A 25,446-nucleotide genomic window follows, 5' to 3' on the forward strand; every position below is an offset into this window, starting at 1 on the left:
GGTCTATACTAGATAGCCGTTGAGGTTCTTTCCAAATTTCAATCTATGATCCTATGATTTTCTCTTAATTTCCTTCCCTTTATTTCCATTATATGAAGACTTTAGACTGTCTACAACATTATGATTTCCCAGTTTCAAGCAAGCAGCTGTATATTCCACTCCCCATTCCTGCCCAGTGACTTATATTCACATTCACCCCATTCCTTCCTCTTTCCATTTGGTGATTATTTCCTTCCAACACTCCACTGGTGCACAGTCTTCCCTGGGCATGTCAGAGAGGTCTTTCCTTTCCCATGCCATTCACCTTGCCAAGGCTTCTTAGCTGGGAGTGAAGAATAGCTATGCTTCTGCTGAATTTATCTCCTTTCCTAAGTATTCACATTGATCCTCCTTGCCCCCATGTCCCCCCCCCCCCAAATTCCAACAGACAATCAAGCAAACCTCTAGCACTATCCATCCCACTGGAACCAATGAGCTGTGCAATGTCTTCTGATTTTCTTTTCTCTCTGTGTTTTTTCTTCTTGCTGCAGGAAGGCAATCTCTCGGTCAGGTCTCCAGCATTTGGCTCCAGTGCATTCCCTCAGCCTACCTATTGCCAATGGTCCAGCGAAGGAACCCAGAGCAACACTAGACTGGAGTGTAGGTGTTGGTTTTGATTTTTTTAATTAAAATATTTCACTGCAATTAAATGTTTCCCCTATTCTTTGAACTATGATACCTTTGGCTCATATCTACTGTATATTAATTCAGATGGTAATGAGAGTGTATTGATGTTGTTCCCTGACTCAAATCTATATATGATGTTGTCTCACTTAATGAATCCCTTGGGAAAGATCATTTATTTAAATTTAGCCCTGTTTAAAAATGCAAATCAAAATGATGTTTAACTCTAATATGGTCCTAACTTTTTAAATCATTATAGCATTATAGAATGTAGTACTGAAAAGAGTCTTAGAGATCATCAAAACCATCCCTCCTTCCACTATTTTGCCAATGAGGAAGCTGAAGCCAAAATAATTACAGAATCATAGAATTTCAATATGTGAAAATTGGGAAGGTCTACAGTAGACATCTAATCCAGTCTTACAGCATCTAGGTAGCTCATTGTATCCACTGATCCCTGGACCTAGAGTCAGGAAGATATGAGTTCAAATTTGGCTTCAGATATTTCCTAGCTTTGCTATCCCAGGTTTGCCACTTAGCTTCTGCTGCCCCAGTTTCCTGAACTGTACAAGGAATTTAAAAAATAGTACTTCTCTCCCAGGGTTGTGGTGAGAACCAATTGAGATATTTGTAAAATATTTAACACATAGTAGGTACTTAGTACATCCTAGTCCCTTTTCTTCTCTTCTCCCATACAAAAAAGAAAACTCTTCCCTAATGAGGTTAAGTGACTTGGCCTAGCTTATACAGGTAGTAAGGAAAGAGTCTTCTGATCACAGAGCAGTACTTTGCACATGACAGTAGGCTACCGCTTTGGAAGCAGGTTTGAAAGTGTTTGCAGTTGCTGCTGCTCATAATATCACTGGGTAAAACAAGTTTGTTCCCACCTAAAGGAAGGGAAATAGTTGCCACCAGAGCAAACATGAAAAATATATCATCTGGTTTCCACCATTTTTAGGCTTAATTTTTCCTTTTTGTTGGTCACATGTTCCCCAAGTACTTTTCTGGCCTCTCTTCTGGCAAAAGTCATTGATATTTTTAATTGATCATTTAGTGAACAATAAACTCCAATATCTAATATTAAAAAAATTAGAGAATTTTTTTTGGAGAGTGAGAAAGGAGATAGGGAAAACTGAAAACATACTAAAACACAATAATGAAGGTAAACCTCATTTAGCCCATAATCTTGGGCATAAGATTATCAAGAGGGATGGTACCTCAACTTTCAGAAACCTCCTTTCTCTTTTGGGGAGACTAGCTTGTTAAGGCTGCTGGATATTTAGTCTTGGGTGTCTAAGAGGGAGGTAAGTTTTCTTCCAAGATTTAGAATGCTTTGAATATACCTGTCTGCAAATCCATTCTAGTCCAGACTGACCCACTTTCAGATTCTCCCGATCCCCCTCCCCCTTCCTTCTGTGACCGAACCTTTCCTTAACCCAATAAACTCTCAGAGATATGTGTGTATACATATTTATACAACACATATATGTATATATATATATATCTTATATATATGTATTTATGTATGTTTGTATATATACATATATTAAAAGGTCCTGGAAACAACACACACATATGTGTGTTGTTTCCAGGACCTTTTAATATTTTCAACTGATCAATGATTTTTCATATTTAATCCATGCACTTCTGACATCTTAGAATGCATTCCTCAGCATTTTCTATTAGCATTGTCCATGGTTAAAAAGTTTCTGGCAAAGAAAAAAGCATTTTATTGAAATTGCTGCTCTTCGTTAACCGAGTTACCAGTAGTGAGGTTTTGAGAGATCTCAGGGGTTGCTTGACTTTTTCTGAGGGTATTTAAGTAGAAAACTGGTCTTCCCTCCAGGAGTTTTCCAGTATTTCAGAACAGTTATTTAAGTGAAAACTTAGGCAATTTAGATTTTTAGATAAAATTTAGATAATAGCCTGCATTTTGACTGGAAAGAAATGTATTAAGCATTTACTATGTGTTAGACTAATGCTAAGGCTAAGACCAAGGCCTTATAAGGGCTGAATAAACAATTAAGAAAAGAGGAAGGCAGTCCCTGCAGGAACTTACAATCCAATGGGGAAGACAATCTACCAAAAGAAGCTGTAAAGTGGGGCTGAGGGAGTTGGAAAGGGGCTGAATATCCAAAACTTTGTTAAAGAGCATAATAATGAGATTTAAAGTGATGATTTTTATCTGGGTTGGGGAATCCTATTCAAATCAAATTAAGTTGCAGATGAAAAGCAGAGAGTTAGCATTTCCCATAACTGGGCCTAATATAGACCCAAAATGTTATTCCTGGATCATGTTCCTGTCATAATACTATGTGTCTTCCCCCAACTTCAATCCCCTACTTATGTTTTCTTCTATTGGAATGTAAGCTTATAAGACTGTAAATCATTATTTTTGACTCTTTTAAAAATTTTTTATTTAAGGCAATGGGGTCTAGTGACTTACCCAAGGTCACACAGCTAGGCAATTTTTTTAAGTGTCTAAGGCTGCATTTGAACCCAAGTTCTCCTGACTCCAGGGCCAGTACTCTATTCATTGCATCACCTAGCTGCCTCAACTTCATTGTTTTTGAATGACAGGGGTCAGGAGACCTGGGTTCTAGTTAGCTGTATTTCTCTCGATAAGACATGTGACCTCTCTAGGCCTCATTTTCCTCTTCTGTGAAACAAAATTCTTGGAATAGATGACCCATAAGGACTTTTCAACTTTATGCATGTTAATGAATGATTGGGTAAGATTACCAAGGTACAAGTAGGCAGTTAGCCCCAGACCCTGCAGTGATAGCTTAGTTTATTAACTGTTCCCTTATGGTTTTCATGCTATGAAAAACAAATTTCCACATAGATCCTAATATGAATACATGAAAAAAGTTTCAGTTAAGCTCTTATGAAGTACAATATTCTGAACTCTTATCTCCTTCGATCCAATAATCTTTTCAGGTTACCACAGTGAAAATATAGAATATCTGGATCTTGAAAAACTATATTTCTAGTCATTAAGCAGGTAGGTGGTACATTAGATAGAGTGCTAGACCTGTAGTCAGAGAGAATACAATTCAAATGTGACCTCACACACACCCTAGCTTTGTGTTGCTGGGCAGCGTAATCTCCATCTGCCTAATTTTCATCAATTGTACAATGATAACAGCAAACAACAACACCACCAATACCTACCTCCCAGGATCATAATTTAGAGCTTACATAATCTTAATGATCATTTAGTCAAACTGTTTAATTTTATAAATGGAGAAACTGAGAACTAGTGAGCTGAACTGATTTGTTCAATGTCATTTGGGTTGAATGGGTAGCTAGGAGTTCAATGGATAGAGTACTGAATTTAAAATCAGGAAGATTCAAATCCAGTCTCAGACAGTTATTAGCTGTGTGATCCCAGGCAAGTTACTTAACCCTATTGGCCTCAGTTCCTTATCTATAAAAGGAGCTTGAGAAGGAAATAACAAACTATTCTAGTATCTTTGCCAAGAAAACCCCAAATGGGTTCATGAAAAGTTGGACACAACTAAAATGACTCAATAACAACATTTGTATAGAAAATGGTAGGTCTAGTTTTCAAATCAAGATTCTATGATTTCAGGCTCAATTTCCACTGTTTCCATTATTGCTTTCCCAAGACCTTCCCTGACTGGGAATAACAAAACCCAGCCAAGATGGTGAAATCCCCAAATTCTAACAACTTCAAGTTTTAGCAATATAATCTTAACAGTCCAAGAAATGTGTTCTGGTATTCACTCTCAGGTCTTCCCCTTATTCTTCAAATATACATAACTAATCCATAAATGTTTAATGACTTCTGCTTCTCATATCACTCTACATAATGACTTCTTTTCATGTCACTCTAGCATCTCCAGATCTATCCCAACAATCTAAATTAAAATTGTTCAGTACTTGGTAATGCCTACCATTACAAGGTTCCATTGGGAACATCCTTGCAATAAGAAGGAATTCAATGGGAGTTGGAATGAAAATACCAAGAAAATAGAAGAAACTGCTAATGTCTTTGACTTAGGAAAAATGCCCACAATTTTACTAAATGATATCAATGGATAGTCAGGATCTTAGTGAGGATAAGAAGCTACAGAGGCAACTAGGTGGCATTGTGGATGGTAGGCTAGACTTGGAAACAAGAAGATCAGATTTGGAATCTTGCCTTGTTCACTTAAAAGCTGGATGGACAAACAGGTTCGGTCTTTTAATCTAAATATGAAATTGGATTATTAGCTTGTCTTGGGAAATCCAGAATAAGGGAAGAGGGGAAATCTTGATTCTTAGACTCTGTAGGTCAGGGAGAATGTGAGAATTTACTTGTGGTTCCTAGACTTGTGTATATGCTTACTGAAATACACATGCTTATATCATCAGGAAGAGGACTTACTGAATGTTATTTTAAGCTGAATCCCATAAGACTTGCTAACTAGAACTGCAAAGTTTTCATACATGTTATCTTCTTTGAGCCTCAGAGCGGTGCTCTGAGGTTGGTAGTATACTGTAATTTTATTTTGCAGATAGGCAAAGGGTGGTTCAGAGAGGTCACATTATTTGTCCCAGTGTCATGACTGATAAATATCCTGCCTGAGATTTGAACTTTGTTTTCTGACTCTAGTCCTATTTCCATCCCATGACAGCATTTCTCTTTATGATGAATATATAATTTACTCATTAATTATGGTATATATCCAGGTCCTGTGTAGATATTTGATAGCTATTTGGTATATATTGGTAAACTGAATATTGTTCCATTAGGTAAGCCTCTACCCTGGTACTTGAAAAACTTTTGGCTAGACAGATATATTTTCACCATTATAATATTTACTGTTACGAGATATGACTCATATGTCTTAATTTCAGACACATTTCTAACTTGCCTAAGGGTTGGGATGCAAAGCCCACTCAGGATTGAGGGAGCAAGAAATGTCAAAGATCAGAAGGATGCCAACACCAGTGAAATTCAGATTCTGGAAAGGATCTTCAAAGGCCAGGGGCTGAGTAAGGGGTGGGATATTGGTAGAAGCCACATCTCTCCTCTTAGGTCAGTCTGTGGTCTAGTCAGACTTTGCTAAAAGCTAAAAATATAAATTGATTTCTTTCAGCCTCCTTGACACCAAGTACCTTCTTTTTGTTTGTCATACCATTTCTTCTTCATTTTGTTTTATGAAAATCCTTTTGTCTCCAGCTCATATTTCCCTTCCTCCTTGAAACTTACAAATGCAATTTTCTGTATAAGACTTTTCCCCAGATTGCTCTGCTCCCATCCATATTTACTAGAGCCTTCTTCTCTCTGAGTACCTTCCATCAATTCCAAATGTATCTTTTATTTACCTTCAGCAGTTTTCTTTCTTAGCACTTAGGATAGGTCTGGCACATAATAAGTATTTTAATAGATACTGAGTGAATGATGGCCTGATAAAGCCTTACTCTATCCCCTTAGCTCTTTTCCCTCAAGTTTACCTAAACTTCTCTGTTTTGGCTTTTTTTCTATCTTCCTAAAGTAAGGATGTGAGTATTGTACTATGCTACTCAAGAAATGTCAGTAGCTCTCTATGTCATCTAGTATAAAATAAAAACTACTTTCCTTGACTTTTAAAGCTCTCACAGGGGCAGCTAGGTGCGGCAGTGGATAAAGCACTGGCCCTGGAGTCAGGAGGACCGGCCTCAGACAATTAATAGTTACCTAGCTGTGTGACCTTGGGCAAGTCACTTAACCCCATTGCCTCACAAAAACAAAAATAAAAAAACCCCAACCACAATAAATCCCTCACAGTGGTTCATTTGGTTTTACATACTTATTTCATAGTGTTACTCCAAATGATACCTTCTGCTAATCTTCAGCCTCCATATGTATCCTCCCCCATCCCCCACTTCTGTGCTTTTTATAGACTATTTCTATTCTGGAATGGAATTCTTCCTCACTTCCATCCACTTCTTAGAAACTTCAACTTCTTCTAAGGTCCAATTGTGCTGTTGAAAAACTGACTTGGGAAAGATCTTAGTTTAAAAAAGTCTAGGCCTCCTATTACATCCAGATCCATTGTCTTGACCTATGTCTTGCTACTGGACTTCATAACTCTGGAGGAGAGAGTGAGGCTGATTACTTTGCACAGCTCTGCCTCACTTAAATCCAATTCTCTTGCAAGTTAAGAGTTTGCCCTGTGATATCATTGGTCCTCTTCAAGAATGAAGGATCACCACCAATACTACAACCATCAACAACAATTTGTTGTCATGTACTACAGGAGACTTTTCTTCATTTCCTTAGTTGTATCTATTTGTTTCCTTCTCAAATGACCATATGTTTACTTGTCAACAAATTTGCCTCATGCTTTCAGCCCACAACTTTGTAAAATATGAACTCACTGAGAGCTGGAATTCTTTTGGATTTTGCATTTGCATCTCCATCATCTAGCATAGTACCTTGCATAGAATTATTTGGTGTTTTTGTTCCCTCTCCTCACCTATATTATAAACTTCTTGCAGGTGTGAATTATGTTTTTTGCTGCTTCTTTTTTAAAAATTCTTCTCATAGGTCCTGGTAGAGTTTGTGACCTTAACTGATTCTTAGTAAAACTCATATTGATGATATCTATATACTGATATAGTCATATACTGCATCACTGAATAGGGACAAGGAATGCCTTGAAAGGTTAGTAGGTGGGACTTCAATACCTTTCTTTCATGACTTGACTGTCTGATCATTTCACTCATGCAAAAATGGAGAAAAATAATAAAAGCAAATTTTATTACAGATATGAATTTCACCAAGAAGAAAGAACTGGTGCAAACTTGGGGAGAAGCTCTAACAGTTTTTGTGATAGAAAAATTAAGGAAATTGGGGTTTATTCAAACCTAAATTCTTAGTTTTTGGAAGAGCATGGTTCAAAGGAAGATCAATTAAAATACATGGATTATAATTCTACTTAGAAAATTACTGCAGGGGACATGGGAAACTGTTAAGAATGAAAATTTGAAAACACAAAGAAAAATAATTCCTTAGAGAAAAAAGGGGGATTTTCTAAGGATTCTACTATGGATACATAGGGAACTTACCAATCAACTTAGATTTTGAAAGGGACAAATATAAAAGTGGAAATAAGGACAAATAAATAGAGGATAAATTTTTTAAAATGGTGTAGTCTGGGAGCAGCTAGGTGGTGCAGTGGATAGAGCATTGGCCCTGGAGTCAGGAGTACCTGGGTTCAAATCCGGTACCTAGCTGTGTGGGCTTGGGCAAGCCACTTAACCCCATTGCCTTGAAAAAAAAAAGAATTAAAAAAAGGTGTAGTCCTCTAGCATCAATATTAGAAGTACTGAAGCACAGAATGAGCTGGTAAGAAAAGCTAAGGACAACAAAAAAGCTTTTTACAAAAGTTCTATTGGGAAAAAAAGAGGATCAAAGAAGGAATAAGAACAATAATTAGTGTAAATGGACCTATGATAACAGATAATAAAGAGAATACAGAGCTTTTCAACTTTCATTTTGCTTCTATTTTCTTTTCCAGAGAGACTGTTCTTTGATTTGGGAAAAATAGAATGAAAATGGCTAATAGGGATTTGATTGCTGAGATAAGTATGAAGAGAGCACCTATCTTCTCTTACTGCTTTCATCTTAGTGGGTTCAGCTGAACTTTATCCTTGAATACTCCCAGAACTGATGCATCTGTATTCTTCAAAAGATCATAGAGAATAGGAGTCCGACCTCAGGATTGGAAGACAGATATCCTGATTTTAGAAAGGGCACAGTGGATAGAGCACCAATCCTGGAGTCAGGAGGACCTGAGTTCAAATATGACCTCAGACACTTAATAATTACCTAGCTGTGTGACCTTTGGCAAGTCACTTAACCCAATTGTCTTGCAAAAAAAAACACAAAAAAACTAATGAACAAAACAAAACAAAAAAGAGCTTGAGAGAGAAGACTGCCATCTACAAATTATGACTTGGATTCCTGGATAAAGTCTAGAATGTATTGTTAAAGATATGCTTTGTGAACATCCAAAGGAAATAATGATCACTAAGAACCAGCATGGCTACATCAAGATCAAGTCATGCCATACTTGCTCTATTTCCTTTTTTGCACAAGATTACTGAAACAGATCAAGAAAATGCTATAAAACATAGAATCATAAATTTAAAACTAAAAGCAGCTTTAGAGTTCCACCAGTTCAACCCCTTATTTTGCTAATGAGTAAACAGATCTATAGGAATGAAGTGAATCTCCCTAAGGTCACATTCAAACCCAATTCTTTTTACATGTATATATGTATATATATATATATATATATATATATATATACATATATATATATGTGTGTGTGTGTGTGTGTGTGTATACATATATATATGTATATATACATATATATATGTGTATATATAACTGGTTGAATGGCTCAATCCAAAAAATAGTCATTAATGATTCAATGACAGCTTGGATGGAGGTTTACAGTAAACTCCCCCAGGGCTATATGTGTGGTCTTGCTCTTTAACATTATCAGGGACTTGGTAGGCTTATTGAATGTGTAGATGACATAGATCTGGCAAGAGTAGCTGACACTCCAAATCACAATCTGGATTAGCAAAGTTCTTGACAGGTTAGAATTAGATATAATAAAATTTAATAGTAATAAAGATAAACATTCATGCTTGAATTTTCAAAAAGCATCTTCACAAGTACAAGATGAAAGAAATGGCAGTTCATCTTTAAAAAGATTAGTTGGTGGAGTGGTGTTTAATGAATGAGTCTTTAACAGGGGTGGGGATCCTTTTTTCTGCCAAGGGCAGAAGGTCATAGAAAATTAACAACTTAAAAATTGGCCTGCTATATTTGGTTAAACATTTAATTATTTCACCTCTAAAAAGCTTCTAATTTATTGAATTTCAATTCCTGCCTATGGTTGCCTTGGCATTGCCAGACCAAATGATTTCTGTCCTTATACAATGAGATTTTCTTTACCCCTGTTGCAATTTAATGTGATCACAGACTTTGTTAAGGGGGCATAGTGCTAAGGACTATTTTGCTCTAGATGAGGCCATACAATGAAGATAGCAGTAATAATATCAATAGCATTAATATACTGCTTTAAGGTTTACAAAGATATTTTCAAATGTTATTTTATTCTTACCACAACCATTGGAATGAGGTACCACTATTATTCTTTTATTATAGATAAGGAGACTAAAGCAGACCATTTAAATAACATAGCTAGTAAATCTAAAATTGGATTTGAACTCTTTCTGATTCCAAGTCCAGCTCTTTATCCACAGACCCCCTTTGATGTCTCAATCTGCCTTAATTTCACATCTGTAATATTATGTACAGTTTGAGACACCATGCTTTAAAGAAGTCATTGATAGCCTGGAGAATATCCAAAGGAGAGCTACTAAAAGGGTCAATGTTAAAGAAAGAATTCTTGTTCATCTTTGGGTAGACTAGATGATCTTTGAGATCCCCAGTATGGAATTTGAATTCATGGTCAAGTTATTTTTTTTTTGAAGTGGTACTTAATATATTTCCCTTTTGATAATGTATTATATTTGTATAAAGAAAAATAATGTGGCAACAGGTTGGTGTTTGATTAGGGAGTTTTGGTTTTGATTTGCTCCTACAAAATGATACATTCACTCCAACAAAACTAAAAAGAGTATATTTAATAAAATGATTATAAACCAGGTAGAAATAAATCAGTTTTAGAGCAAAAGTAACCAGTAAGTCCCAATATAATAAAAAGAAGAGCAAAGTCTTCATAAATACAGATATTAAGAGAAAACATCACCAATTGGGGGAGCTTTCACATCTGAATTAACAGCGGCTGGGGAGTCCCAGGGGTATAGCCTTCAGAATGCCGATTGGGAAGGCCCCAGGCAGAGTGTCTTCTCCATGGGTAAAACTCCAATCTGAAGAGGGTCTAATTAGATCTTAAATAGCTTGAGAACAAAGAAGGCTTCTTGCCAATTTTTTTGTGGAAAAAGACCAAATTCTCCAGGTTATCTGAGGAGGGAGCCACCCCCTCCCTGAACTCCAAGAATTATGGTGTTTACATTCAGGAATGGCTAGTTCCTGAAGAGATAGGCATTGTTAATCAAGTATGGCCTTGAGAGTCCAGCCCAGACCAGTCAAGGACATTCAGCAGTTCTTTTAAATACTCAAGCTGTTTTAAATATATTCATGAGATCAGTCCTGCTCATGTACCCTCCTTGTACATCAGGGGTGAATTGGGAATCAGTGATTCTCTGTATACCAGATGCAAACTGAGGGTCAGTAATTCTCTGTAACTAAACTATAAGACCTTAGCATGGAAAATCTTATATCCTATGTATTAACCATACAGTTGGCATTCTAGATTGCTCTTCCTGTCTGATCACCTTCACTGCAACATTGACCTCTATCTGAAGGAGTCAAACCATAAAGCTCTCACAGTTCATTCAACAGGCTTAGAATCATTAGTATCCATTACTCACTCATAATGTGGGTTACATTGTATTCATGAATAAATATTAAATTCTATATGGGGTCCTTAACAAGATTTTGTTGGATGATGCAGCCCAGGAGAGCTGAAAGGATGGAATTTTACCCCTAGAATGAACAGTTGAAACAAAAAGAAGCAGTACTCAGAAGGGAAACAAAAAAGGGCATCTCCTAGTTTTGAATTCATATTTCAGATTTTGAGGGAGTTACTTATTCATTATGCCTACTCTAGCAATCATGTGTTTTAGTACACTTGATGGGTTTCTTCCTCCCTGGGAATGAAATTTGGATTGACAGCATTCTTTGTTTGTTGTTTGAATATTGTTGCAAGGTGTAACAGATAGTTTCACTCCTTTCCCATTGTGATTGTTCATTATCTGGCCTAAAATGGATTAAGACCATGGCAGTAGCTACCAGTGTCATTCCCAAAGAGATTTCATTCCAGCTTCCTCCAGGGTTACCCTATCTACTCTTCCAAATCAGAAAACCTCCTCCAACCCAGAGAACTGTGAAAAAAACACATCAATACCAAAAAAAAAAAACCCCAACAAAAACCAGATTCTAAATACAGAGTCCCTTTCCTTTTCCTCCTCTCCCTCCTGTTGCTATTTCTAAAAAAGGGACCTCTCCCTGACAGGTAGGGAGAAAACATAATTTGGATACTGCTACTCAGGTTAGTTCAGGAACAAGATTGGGGAAACAAAGTCTCAGTGCTGGGATTGGCTTAAAGTGGGTTATGAAACTAGGACATCTTATCTTTAGAAACCTTGAATGAAAAGTCAGGAGGAGGAAGGGTTTTTTGAAACGTTGGCGTTCTCATTTCAGCTCTCTTTCAGGTGGCAAACCCAAGGAGACCTGAGTTTTCTTTTCAGTTGTTGGGTCCTGATTTTTCTATCACTGACACTTTTGACTTCAGGATAGAATACAAAGCTAGCCATATTGTGACTCTTATGATATTAGATAGAGCCCCGAGAAGTAGAGCTTCTATGGATTATTGTGACCATTGTGACCTAACTGAACTGAGCAGTCATAATAGAGCAGGGAAAAGATGAGAAATGGGATATAAGGATAAGTGAGCAGCTTCTAGTGCATGTGGTCACTCTTCCATTCCTTCATTCATCACCACAGGGAAATCTCTAGATCTTGAGGGGCAATTAGGTGCCATAACAAACAGTGACAGGCCTGAAGTCAGGAAGACTCAGCTTTCTGAGTTCAAATCAGACATTAAATAGCTGTGTGGGCGAGTCACTTCAGCCATGAGTTTGGCTCAGTTTCCTTATCTGTAAAAATGAGCTGGAGAAGGACATGGAAGTGTCTTTTCCATGAAAACTCCAAATGGGGTCACAGAGAGTCAGACAGGACTGAACAGCTAGATTCTAAAGCTGTTCAACAGATCTCTTCAGTCAGATTTCCTGCTTTTTAGGGAGGAATTCCTAAGCATTTGTGTTATAAAACCAAGGAATCAGCAAGCATTTATTAAACACACTGGGATAAAAAGTTAAAACATCCTCTCCCCTCAAGGAGTTTGCATTTGTCACAGAGTTTTAGGAAACTCTGTACCTATCTTTTGTAATTAAAAAAAAAAGAGTTCTTAAGTAGCATTTCTTTGTTTAGAAAATAAACATGGCTTAGGGAAAGTACTTTCTCTAAGGGTAAGCACATTGAACTTGGAGTCTGAAGTGACCTGGGTTTGAATTCAGTATTTGATGCTTATCTTGTAATCTGAGCTGTCTTCTGTTATCTGATATAATGTGCCTCAGAGGAAATTAAAGATTGACACAGAACTTGAATATAGATATATAGTGTTTTAAACAGTTCAAACATTGGACCATGTCAAATAAAAGTCAAATAGTATTATTAATTCATTTAGAATATATCCAGAAGCTTTGGAGCTAAAAAAGAACTTAGACAACATCTGCTCCAACATCCTCAAAATGAGGAAATTGAGGTACAAAGGGATGAGGTAACTTGTTTATGGTGGTATAGCAAGTAATAAAAAGAGATGACAGACAAAGCCCCCTGACACCAAATAAACTGTTTTCTACTTGATTCTGTATCTCAATAAAAGTTATTGCCAAGTATCCATTTTATAATTCTTTTTCCATCAGTAAACAAATAAAAACTATTTCCCCGAGATTTTAATCATATATATGTATAAATGTATATAACACATATATATCTATATATTTCTTATGAGCACAATATAATCAAATTTGAGTCTCTCTCTCTCTCTCTTCTATTGTTTTTGAGTTGTTTTTTTTAATAAATAGCTAGTATTTGGCATAGTAGACAGTATTGGATGTGGAACCAGAAACACTTTAGTTTGAATCTCACCTAGGTGATTCTAGTTGTAATATCCTGAAATTAAGATTTCTTAGTCTCAGTTTCCTCATCTGTAAAATGGGAAAAATAATAGAATCTTATCTCACAGGTGGTGGTGTGTGCATATAGGATAATATGTAAAGTACTTTGAAATTCTTAAAGTGCTATATAAGTTCATGCAGCAGCAATTGCTATTGATCCTTCTTCCTCTTCCTCCTCTTAAATTCTGCCTCAATCTCTGATAATAATCCTTAAAACTCACCTCTGACTAATCTTAAATGCCTTCTACTGTAACCCTAATCCTAAAATCACTACTACTACTACTACTACTACTACTACTACTACTACTACTGCTACTGCTGCTTCTACCTCAAGGAGAAGATAGAGGATGAGGAGAAGGAGAAGAAAGGAGGAAGAAGAACAGTAGTGGTGTTTCCCTCCTAGTCAGTTCCTCTCCTACCTCTCAGATTCAGGCAGTATCTGTCTCATAATTAGGTTGTCTTCCAAAAGTTTTTCTAACCATTTAATTGGAACATAGAATACATCTTACTGTGGAAGATTTTTTTTTTTTTAGAATTTAAAAGCATTTATTTTTATTTAGAGCTATAATTAAGATTTTTCTAAATGGTTCACATTTCTCAAAATAATCTGACTGGCAAGAAGCTAGCAAACATACAAATTGCCTTTTTTTGGAATTAAAAAATTTTGCACCAGAGAAAACAACTCAGGTCTTTGTAACTCCTATTTGTATAATTTTAATATAAAATGATGCTTAGGTTTTAAGTGCAGGTGAAACACAGAAATTCACTAATTCTACCAAAATGTACAAGATTTGGAACACTAACATATTTGCTAAAAAATAGCACATTTTTAGCTAAGGGGAATATAAAGCCTTTAAAAAATGTAGACAGCACATTAAATTACAAAAGAAGAAATGCTTTGGATGATATTACTCTAACCAGTTCATGAATGCTTCTTTTATTCATAATGAGGGTGAATTACACAACAATGTTGTTTTGAGTTAGAATATTTTTGGAGGAAGGGAGAAAGAGATATAGGAGTGAACAGCGAGAGAAGAACATTTCCATCCTTTCCAGGGTATTAATCTCACCTTAGGTAAAAATTTTTAGAAAGAATTTTCCTTGTCCTCTCATTTTCTTGTACTCCTTTCTCACTTCTTTTTGGGTCAGGATTGAATCTGATATTGCACTTTAGGTTTTCAGTTATCCATAAACCTCATAGATCTAATTTTTCCATTCTGCTCAGACCCTTTCCTATCTCACTAAAAACTCTTTTCTGTAAGGTTATCAAAACAGTATACTCACAAAGGGAAATCAGATGTATTGCCTAGCTGCTGTCCCAGCCTACTCTGATGTGAATATTCCACTTATTAAATTACTTATAAAATCAATCTGGAGCTTCCCAGCCTCTTTCATTGTATCGTATTAGATCCTTTCTTTGGGGAAGCTTTGAGTGTCCCACTGAAGGGAAATTTTCAGTCAAGACAGCCCTCCAAGCCAAGAGTTTAGTCTTCAGAGGAGTATCAATCACAACCATAAGGTGACCTTCAAGTTTTGGGAATGGGGAGGATTGAGGTCCCAATTTCCCAATCAACCAGTAGATTTTGTTGTTGTTTAGTTATTTCAGTCTGACTTTTGTGCCCCCATTTGGGGTTTTCTCAGCAAAGATACTGAAGTGTTTTGCCATTTCCTTCTTTGGTTCATTTTTCAGATGAGAAAACTTAATCAAACATGATTCTTTGACTTGCCCACACAGTTAGTGTCTAAGGCTGGATTTGAATCAGATCTTCTTGACTCCAGACCTGGTACTCTATCCACTGTACCACCTAGTTGTCCTTGCCAATGAAAAAAAGTTATTAAGCATTTTCTAAGTGTAGGAACTGTGTTAGGTTTGAGAGATGTAAATGCAAAGAATAAAACAATTCCTACTTCCAAGAAACTTATATTTTAATGGAAAGGATAATAAATACATATAAAAATATATAGAAAAAAAATAAAAAGTGATTATATATGAATCCAAAAACTAAAATATAAGGTAGTTAGGGAATTAGAGTGGCTAGCCATATGGTGGATACAATACTAGGAATGGAGTCAGGAAGACCTGAGTTGAAATCCAGCCTCAAAAACATAGTAGCTGTGTGACCCTGGGCAAGTCACTTAATCCCTGTTTGCCTCCGTTTTCTTACCTCTAAAATGAACTAGAGAAGTAAATGGCCAACCATTTCAATATCTTTGCCAGGAAAACTGCATATGGAATCATGATGAGTCAGGTACAACTGAAATGACTGAACAACAACAACACAGTTAGTCAGGGCATTTGGGAAGAACTGGAAAAGCTTCAGAAAGATCATGACAGGTCCCAGTGAGCTGACTGAGATCTTTTAAGTGTTCCTTTTTAAATCATCAATTGTTTGACTTTAATATGGGAGATAAAGAGAAAAGATAAGGAGCCAATGATAAGCATCATTCAGTGGGAAAGGCAGAGAAGGGCAAGGAAAAAGGGAAGTCATCTTGAACATGACTGCTCTATGATTGAGGATATACTAAGGTTCTAGGAGATGACCTGTCTGTACCAACATGCAGATTATGGATAATGCTATCAAGTCATCTCTTCTACCACAATCACCACCATTGCTGCTGCCCCCACTATATCACAATATTGTACTCCCCTTTTTTTCCCTCTGCAAGGCAATGAGGTTAAGTGACTTACTCAAGGTCACACAGCTAGGTAATTATTAAATGTCTGAGGTCAAATTTGAACTCAGGTCCTCCTGATTCCAGGGTCAGTGCTCTCTCCACTGTGCCACCTAGCCACCCCACTACCTAGTTGCTCCTGCATTCATTTTTTAAAGTTAAAGTGTTGGACCCTTTGTAATAGTGGTCGAGCATTATTTGAAGGAAGAAAGAGATTCTAGAGATAGAGGTGAGGAGAGAATATATTCCAGGCATGAGGACCAGCCAAGGTAAACATATGTAGGAGAGATGAGTTTTATGTCTGAGGATCAGAGAGAAACCCATTTTAGTTGGATCACAAAGTGAACAGTTGGAGCTGATAGGAGAAGGTCAATTCAGGACAGGTTATAAAGGGCTTTAAAAGTGCAACAGAGGAACTTATAGTTTACCCGGAAGGCAATAGGGAGCAACTAGAACTAATGGAGTGGGACAATGACATGGTCAGATTCCAGTGACACTTGCACAGCTGCTGTGGATAGTGATTAGTTTAGGTTCTAACCATCCTAAGAGATTCATCAAGGGGAATTAGGGAGCTGATACAGCAGAGAGAAAGACTGGTGGTTTGTTGGAAGGTAGGGGTAGGTGGTTGTGTTGGAGACAACTTCTTGGATTTGCTGTCACAGTGAGAGTTGGATGCAACCTGCCTTCCCATCTTGGCCTTCATTGTGGAAGGTCAAGAACCAGAACCCGTCTGACAATGTACCTGTGAGTTTTTGTGGATAGTGATGTAAATGCTCATGGTCATGTGGTATTGGTGATAGTGATCTCTTCTAAGTTTTCTCTTTTCCAGGCTAAAATGCATTAAGAGTGAGAGGAGACTTCTTTTAAATAAAATAATAATCTAAGGTCTTTTCAAATGCAAATCACTTGTCAAAACCAGTTCAATATCTAGGTTCTAATTGTTTGAACGCATATGTATGACTTTTTAAATCTAACTTGGAGGTGGCATGAAATTGAGGGATTGTTAAAGTTGATGACAGAATTTTGATGCAAAAAGATCTTTATTACCCTGCAGTTTAATACAATTAATGTAGGATTAAATGTAAATTATTCTTGAGTCCAAGAAAATAAACTTTTAAAGTCTAGTATTAGAAGAGCATGGTTGGAAATCAGTTGATGGGAAAAATATTTCTTGATTTTAATGTATTGCCAACTCAATATAAGTTAGTTAGTTGTGTGATATGTCAGCCACCCAAAGCTAAGGCAACCTTAGATAACATGTATAATAGAATATAGGACCCACAATGCAGCATATACAGATTTATCCACAGGTAAATTTATAGTATTGGATGCAGTTCTAGGAATCATATTTTAAGAAGAACAATGAGAAATGATTTCATTCAAATAAATCTGGTCATGTTGATGAGGGAATTTGAAACCTTACTGTATGATAATTGAAGAAACTAGGTGATATTTCATCTAGAGAAGAGATAACTTGGGGAAACAAATAACAATTGTCTTTAATTGTTTAATTGTTTTAATTGGATTAGACTTGTTCTGCCTGACTTCAGAGCAGACAGAATTGAAGTGGTAGAAAATCAGAAGACAGTTCATTATAAGGAAGAACTTGTCAGAAGTAAATTGGGCTGCCCTCAAAAGAAAGATCCTCATCACTGCAGCTGTTCAGGTAGAGATTCGATAGCTGCTATTAAAGGGGGGGGGCTAGTTTTGGTATAGATGACCTTTGAAGTCATTTCAAACTTTGAAATCTTACAATTCTGTGAAATTTAACAAACATCTATTAAGCATCAATATATCATTCTAGATTGTTGTTCAGTTGTATCTGAATTTTTGTGACCCCTTTTAAGGTTTTCTTTGCAAAAATACTGGTGTGGTTTGCCATTTCCTTCACCAAACCATTTTACAGAAGGGGGAAAAATCGAGACAAACAGCTTTGGACTCAGAAAGATGAGTTTTCCTGACTCTGGGCCTGGTACTCTCTCTGTTGTGCCATCTAGCTGCCCCCATCTAAGTGGGACTTCAAAGGTAATTTACCTCCTCATTTTATAGATGAGAAAACCGAGGTCCAGGTTAAGCTAACTAATTTGCCACCACATAGATATCATCAGAGGTGATGATCCCAGGAGTTCTAAATCCAGAGGCAGTGTTCTTTCTATGTTAGCACATGACTGCCACAATCCATCAGTCCTCCAAAAATGGATATGATTTTGACAGTTTGATAATTGCAAGAGCATGAGACTAATGGCTCTATAGTAAGTTTTTAGTTCCCTACTTAATGCTAGAAAATGAATTTGCTTAAAAAAACAAAGATATCTATTTTCAGAATTATGACTTAGAGTTTTGATTTCACTTCTATGAGGTGAAAAAATGTTTCACCTTTGACTTAACTTCTGGAACCTGAATCAGAAAGGTTTCTGCTAGGCAAAGGGTAGTGCTATCGCATGTACATTTTATAAGTGGATTAAATTCAAGGTGACTCAGGTAAAATTGACTATAATTCCATTAAAACTTACATGATATACATTCAAGCCTATACTATAATCTTGTCAAAAGGGAAAGAGAAATAGCATTTCTGGGGGTAGCTAGATAGCATAGAACATGGAGTATTGGGTTTAGAATCAGAAAGCATTTTCTTCGTGAATTCAAATCCAGCCTCAGACATTTCCTAGTTGTGTGACCCTGTCACTTAAACTTGTTTTCCTTGGTTTCCTTATATATAAAATAGAGAAGGATATGGCAAAACATTCCAGTATCCTTGCCACAAAAACCCCGGAGTCACAAAGAATCAAACACAACTGAAAAAGAACAATTGCTGTTCTATAGTGAGCTTTATGAGAAAAAAATGTTGAATTTGGAGCTTGTGGATTTGGCTTCAGTACTCTGAGTCTTTGAGCAGCCTGTCTGAGTCTCAGTTTGTAAAAAGAAGGGCTTAGAGTAGTTGATATCTCAGGTTCTTTTGTGCTTTAAATCCATTTTTCAATTACCTGTGATAATTAAAGAAATGAGACCTTTTTTTGCATGATAATAATTCTCATAATTTTGCAGTATTTTTTATAGAATTTTTTTTATTGTCTGGGAATCTTAGGTTTTTTTTTCAGGTATCAGGCCTGGGTTCAGCTATTGAGAAGGAGTATATAAATTGCTGATATTTATTGTCTGTTAATATTTTTATAGTCTTGAGTTTCAATATAGCAACATGTAAGAAGGAATTTACTTTAGTGGAACCCCAATACTTCAGAATATTTCATGCAGCACTTTAAAGACCCTTCAGATATATTTGGATAGTAAAATCCCATAGTTCTAATTGACTTGAAGCACCCCTTCTCTTCAGGTGGGAGCAGATTCAAGTATTTTGAAGTAGCAGTGGAAGCTCCTAGTTAAGAATGGATTGAAGAAATACCCATATGATTAGTAAAAAGTCTGACCTGTAGACCATTTCTAAGGGAATATAGCACTGATGCTGTTTTAAACTAAACACTATGTGATGAATTTAGTGGTTCAAAATAGTTTAATCAAGCTAATATTGCCTTTCTCCTTGGGGGCAAGGGTTTATTTTTTGTGTCATGGACAATCTTAAGAAGTCTGATGGAGTCTAGATGATTCTTCTCAGAATAATGTTTTTAAATACATACAATAAATTACGTAAGATTACAAAAGAAACCATTTGTATTGAAATACAGTTGTCAAAATAAATTTTTAAGAGGGCTCTAGCATCCCAGGTTAAGAACCCTTTCCTAAGGGGGCTTGATTTAGGACAGGTAAGAACATTATATGCCTTAAATTTTATATCTTTATTATTATTATATGTCAAATATTGTGTCCTAAAATTTAAATGCTTTCAAAGTGCTTGAAAAGTCTCTTTAGGTAATTTAAACATCATTCCTGTAAGATATTTTCCATTATGTAATCTCAGCAAGAGTTTGCTAGGCAAAGGCAAACTTTAAAATTGTGTCAGGTTCTCAATTAGTGAGGCTGACATGAATGTGTCAATGACAGATTCCACTGACCATTTGTACATGTGATTAAAAATACTATTAGTCCTAAAGAGAAAACATTTCAGCAACCTAGGGCTATTTCTGCCCCAAATCAAACACTGACTTCAAACCCAAAAGATTTATATTTCTTCCTCTCCTTTTCCAGAATTTTGGAAGAATCAAATCTGGTAATTTTGAAATGTGGTCCCATAAACACTTTGATATTCATTAACTTTTTTTCCCTTTTAAAATAAAGGTTAGATCTGATTTTTTTTTAAAAATCCTTATTTCTCATGCCCGCATCTCCCAAAACCAAAATAAAACTTGTCTTTTCTCTTCAGGAGAATGCTGTGAATGGAGAACACCTGTGGCTGGAGACCAACGTCTCAGGTGACCTGTGTTACCTTGGGGAAGAAAACTGCCAAGTCAAATTTGCAGTGAGTGTTATAGCCTCATGCATTACTGACCTTTTTACAATTTTTTTTTCTGGAAGGCTAGTGATGAGATCAGAAAATAGATGATAGGAAGGAAGGGTTTTTCTTTTCTCCATAGTCCAAGAAGCATCTTAACATCTTGAAAAAGGGAGGTCATTATTGTTTTTTGTATGGAAAGGCTCAGGGCAAGGATACAGTTCCTTCAATCTGCATAACAACAAAGTTTTCAAGATTTGAGGCTAACATTTATGGTTTCATTATGTAACATCTTGTTTTCTATCCTTTACTTTTTTGTAACTAAATCAATTAGGTGTGAGGAGGGAATAGAAGAAAGTGTAGTCACTTGGAGGAGAATTTTTCTGTGGGCTTTTTTTTTTTCTGTGGGCTTCTTTACACAGTTATATGTTCTGTTTAGTGGGGTGGAGGGAAGAAAATGGCTCAACATTGAGGAGGAGTACCAATTTACCAGAAGCTTTGTATCTTCTGATAGGCAAAGATAATATGTGGTGACATTATCATATGAATGAGGGGAATGATCTGTTACACAGATGTCTGTGCCTAAATGATGATTGTTATTGTATTCCATATAAAAGGACATGGTTCCTTTAAAAAGAAGGTAGTCTTTGTCAGAAAATAACTCATAAATGTCACTGAGGAGCTGGAGCCTTTAATTTCTAATTAATAAAATACAGAATTATGCATATTCAAATTATTGATCAGAAAAAATGTGGAGAAGCTAAAACTAAGTTACTCAGAGGAAGAGAGGACAACATTCCTTCCCTTCTGAAAGGGAAAAAAAGAATAATACCAGGATGTCTTATTATCTGAAGAAAAAATGACGTCACTTACCTCTTTCTTCTTGGCAACAAGGAGAAAAGAAAAAGTGGGTAGGGGAATGAAGAGAGCAAAGCACTTTTTTGATTAATTTATTTTTATACTAATTTTTAAGTGAAATTAAGCCCTACCTTCCTGGAGGAGTTAAAGACTCTGTAGTAGCAGAAAAGCTACTAGTGTTTTTGATGCCTAGATTCTCTGAAACCCCCCCCAGAAATCAAGCTAGAGTCATAAGCTATATATGTTTAGTAAAGACTTTGATTTGGAGTTAAAAGATTTGTGAGGAGGCTAGATCTACTCAAGTCTGGGGATGAATCAAAATTATTTTGTTAAGTTTAAGAAAATCAACTGGATGACCTAATGAATAGCCAGAAGTGACCTAATGAATAGTCAGGAGGACATGAGTTCAAATTCATATTGAGATATTTTCTAAGTAGGTAATCCTGAATAATTCACTTAACCTTGGTTTGTTCAATTTCTCATCTGTAAGAGAATAATAATTAAGTACCTACCTTTCAGGGTTGTTCAGAGGATCAAATATTTGTAAAAATTTTACAAATATTTTTACTGTATCCCTGGTACATAATAGATGCTTATTGAATTCTTGTTTCCTTCTTTTCTTACGTTTGAAAGCTATTAAATGGAATTTCTATTTTACCTAGAGTTTGGTATTTCTTCAAATCTTGCTTTAGGTGGTGCATTTTATTCAAATATAGTTTTCTTTCACATTTAGGCTTTTTAATTCTAGTACACACACATATTTTAAATTATAAGAAGCACAGCTTATTGAGGAAAACTGTTATTTTTAGTTAACCAATTGGATGGGAAACCTGGTTATTTGGTCCTACTTCAAAACATCAACAACCACCTGGCAACAGTTTATTACAACTAGTAAATAGGTGCTTAAGAAGAATTAAATAACTTCATTTGTCTTGACTTTGTAAATTAGTAAGAAAATAGTTTATAAACCTTACAGTACCAAGAGGCTTAGTATAGCATAAGGCATAGGATTTTGGACCTGGTGTCAGGAAGACCTGGGTTCAGATCATGCCTGCAACACATATTGATTTATAACCACAGGCAAATTATTTTACCTCTCAGACAATTACAAAGCAAGTGCTAATACGCATCTGGAGAGAGAATTTCCTCACTGGCCATTTCCCATACCAGTAATAACACAGTCCTTTAAGAAAAAGGAAAAAAAAATACCATACAAACAAATCTTTGTGTCAAATGTTGTTATTGAAGATATGTTGTAAGTAAAAAGATCTAAACTGACTTTACTTGGTCCCTTAGGACAGGATTAGGAGCAATTGGTAAAAAGTGCAAAAAAATAAATATCAGCTTGAAGTAAGAAAAAGCTTCCTAAGAATTAGAGATATCCCGTAAGTGGTAGGGGGAGCCTCCAGAGGTAACTAGAGACATTCCATCAAAGGTAGGATGATGTTTTTGGGGGTGTGAGGTAGAGAGCATTCTTGGTAAGTCATGGATTGTACTGTGAACTGATCCCAAGGTTTTGATTCTCTTTTTAGTATTCATGTTAGCATCATCATAAATACAAACCTGTGTAGGGTGTCAGCAAAAGTCACATGGAGACATGTTTTGTTCTGTTTTGCATTGGCTGGTGAATTGTGAAAGAGCTCTAATTCCTTTAAAATAAGATCCCTTTGTAGATAGGTCCTTGGGGAAGAGTGCCATCTTTTAAACATGTACAACTTTCTATTCTTCTCCATATCCTAATAAATATCAAATACAGTTTATAGATCACTATTTCTCTGAAATTGAGAAAAATTCAGAAGTATTGTAGATCAAAAAAAAGTCCTATTAGTTTTACTTTCCTCTAAATTTCTCTTCAGATTTGCTTCAAAAAGAAAAAAAGACCCTTATGATGTTGTGGCAACAATATCAGGGAATTCAGGGAATTGAACTGATCATATTTCTGTCTGTACTTCTAACTGGGTGGCCTTTTCAAAACTACTTCATCCTTATAGATCTTTATTTTTCTGGGATGTCAAATGAGGAGTATTGACCTACTTTATCCCTAAGTTCCTTTCTGGTTCCTTAAAGGACAGATTTTTAATGAACTCATAAGAAGAGATTACTATTCCTGAGCAAGTTTGTTTGATCTTCCTGTCTTCCTGTGTCTTCCTGTCTTCACAACTGTTATAGGATCATACTTTTAGATTTAAAACAGACCATAGATGCCATTGAGTACCATTGCCTCATTTTACAGATGAGGAAACTGAAGGCAAGGGAGGTTAAATCACTTTGTCCAGAATTGCACAGCTAGTAAGTATCTAAAGATATAAACTTAGCTCTTCCTGAATCCATAAATATCCCCGCTCTAGTCACTACATTATCTAGCTAGCTTCCACTGTGTAAAATATAACTTGAGTGGACTTAGAGAATTGATACCTTCATTTTTCAAGAAAAAATAACTAATAGATTGATGCTTATTTCTTAAATATTGTATAATTATTATAACTAGTGACATCCATTTAAAATTAGGAACTTTTGCACCAGAGTCAAGAAAGTTAATGATGGGGAAAGAGCCAGAGACCCTAGGTCTCTAGTATGAAAGAAGAGGTTCTCAACACTGAAGATTACTTTAGTAACTTTCAATTTAATGATCATTTAAATGTCCTACTACTAAAGTTCCAAGTATCAGAGACACAAAGACATTAAGATCATAGATTTAGAGCTGGAAAGGGTTTCAGAGGTTCTATAGCTTAACTCCATCATCTTTCCACAGGGAACTCATATTCTGAGACTGACAAAATGTAAGCAGATAAATACCTAATATTAGAGAATTAACTCACAGGACAATCAGTAACAATATCCTATAGAAGACTTGGATGGTAACTAATGAAATTCTAGGGTCAGGACTTAACATGTTACTTAGTTTGTGGTCTCCAAAAGCATCCATCCACTGGGGAAGGCATGAAAACCTGCTCATGTTCCATTAGAATGTGAGCTCCTTGAGGATAGGACTATTTTTATCTTTCTATCTCTGGCCCTTATCCAGATTTGATTTAGATTTGATTTGGAGGTAGCCACTATTCTTTTCATAACTAGATGCATGTAAGACTTTCTAGTTTTGAAGTTATAAGTTGATATAATTGTGTAATACTTATAATGATAGCATTACTATTTGTTGCTTTTTTCATGATCCAGATACCCAGGAACATGTTCCCATAAGGGAATCTAATTAACTAACTAATCTAAATAAGAAGAATTCTTTCTTGAGAAATGGTTTGCAAAGAAAGCAGTTTGGATTTTTGTCTTTCTCTTTCTTGCTTGTTCCTTTTACCCTTGAGTGATTCCGGTAAAATATCTAAAATAGAGCTTAGCTGTCTAAGGTTTTTTTCTTAGGGAGTGTCTTTCTCTTATTTACCTTGTCTTCACTCCTTCATTCCTTTCATCTCTTTTTCACTTCTTGTCATTCTTCTCCCCTCACCTCCCCCCTTTTTCTCATCTCCCTCTTCTTAAAACACCTCCTTTTGGTTATTTAGTTCCTGACACAGAGACTAATGAACTTATTTTCCCAAGGCTGGAAATTTCCTCTTTTCAGGAACAATGGTCACTGAACTATGCTCAGAGAAGAAATTTGAAAGGTATTCAGACACACTTAGGCAAAAACATGCTCTGCCTCCTGTGTACTTGTAGTCATATCTTGTTGAGGATGGGGAAAGGAGACAAAAAAAAATCCCCTTTCTCTATCTACTTTTGCTGGAAGGTTAAGAATTAGAAAGTTCTGCCAAAAGAAAAGGCTTAAAAGAAAGAGGGCTATTTTCATAGCTCATATGGAAAGCCCGTCCCTCTGATTGATAAGTTTGCCCTATATTTATTTAGTGTGCCAATCATCTTTTATACAAGGCCTTACAGGATTCAAACAGATAATGCTATGTCATCCCTAGAAAAGGGTATATGTTGCTGTGTCATCAGAGGACATTTAACTTCCTTTAGCAAGGATCCAGAATCTGTGTCCAGCTCCATGGGAGGTGAACCTCTGTGCATCCCTTAGAAAT

The 25,446-nt window shown here is 36.0% G+C and overlaps 1 protein-coding gene across 5 annotated transcripts in view; it reads left to right on the forward strand.

Moving 5' to 3' along the window:
- DGKI (diacylglycerol kinase iota) overlaps positions 1-25,446 on the forward strand; it is a 592,236-nt gene that overhangs the window by 176,899 nt on the left and 389,891 nt on the right. For all 5 annotated transcript variants that reach the window (XM_074193600.1, XM_074193597.1, XM_074193602.1 and 2 more), the window contains exons 2-3: positions 531-639; positions 20,492-20,587. Coding sequence is in view for 3 of the 5 variants with exons in the window: in XM_074193597.1 (XP_074049698.1) it covers positions 531-639; positions 20,492-20,587 (205 nt within the window). In the remaining 2 variants the exon portion in view is untranslated. The remainder of the gene's footprint in view (positions 1-530; positions 640-20,491; positions 20,588-25,446) is intronic.

Source organism: Macrotis lagotis, chromosome 7 (assembly GCF_037893015.1).
Source record: "Macrotis lagotis isolate mMagLag1 chromosome 7, bilby.v1.9.chrom.fasta, whole genome shotgun sequence".
Classification (NCBI taxonomy): domain Eukaryota; kingdom Metazoa; phylum Chordata; class Mammalia; order Peramelemorphia; family Peramelidae; genus Macrotis; species Macrotis lagotis.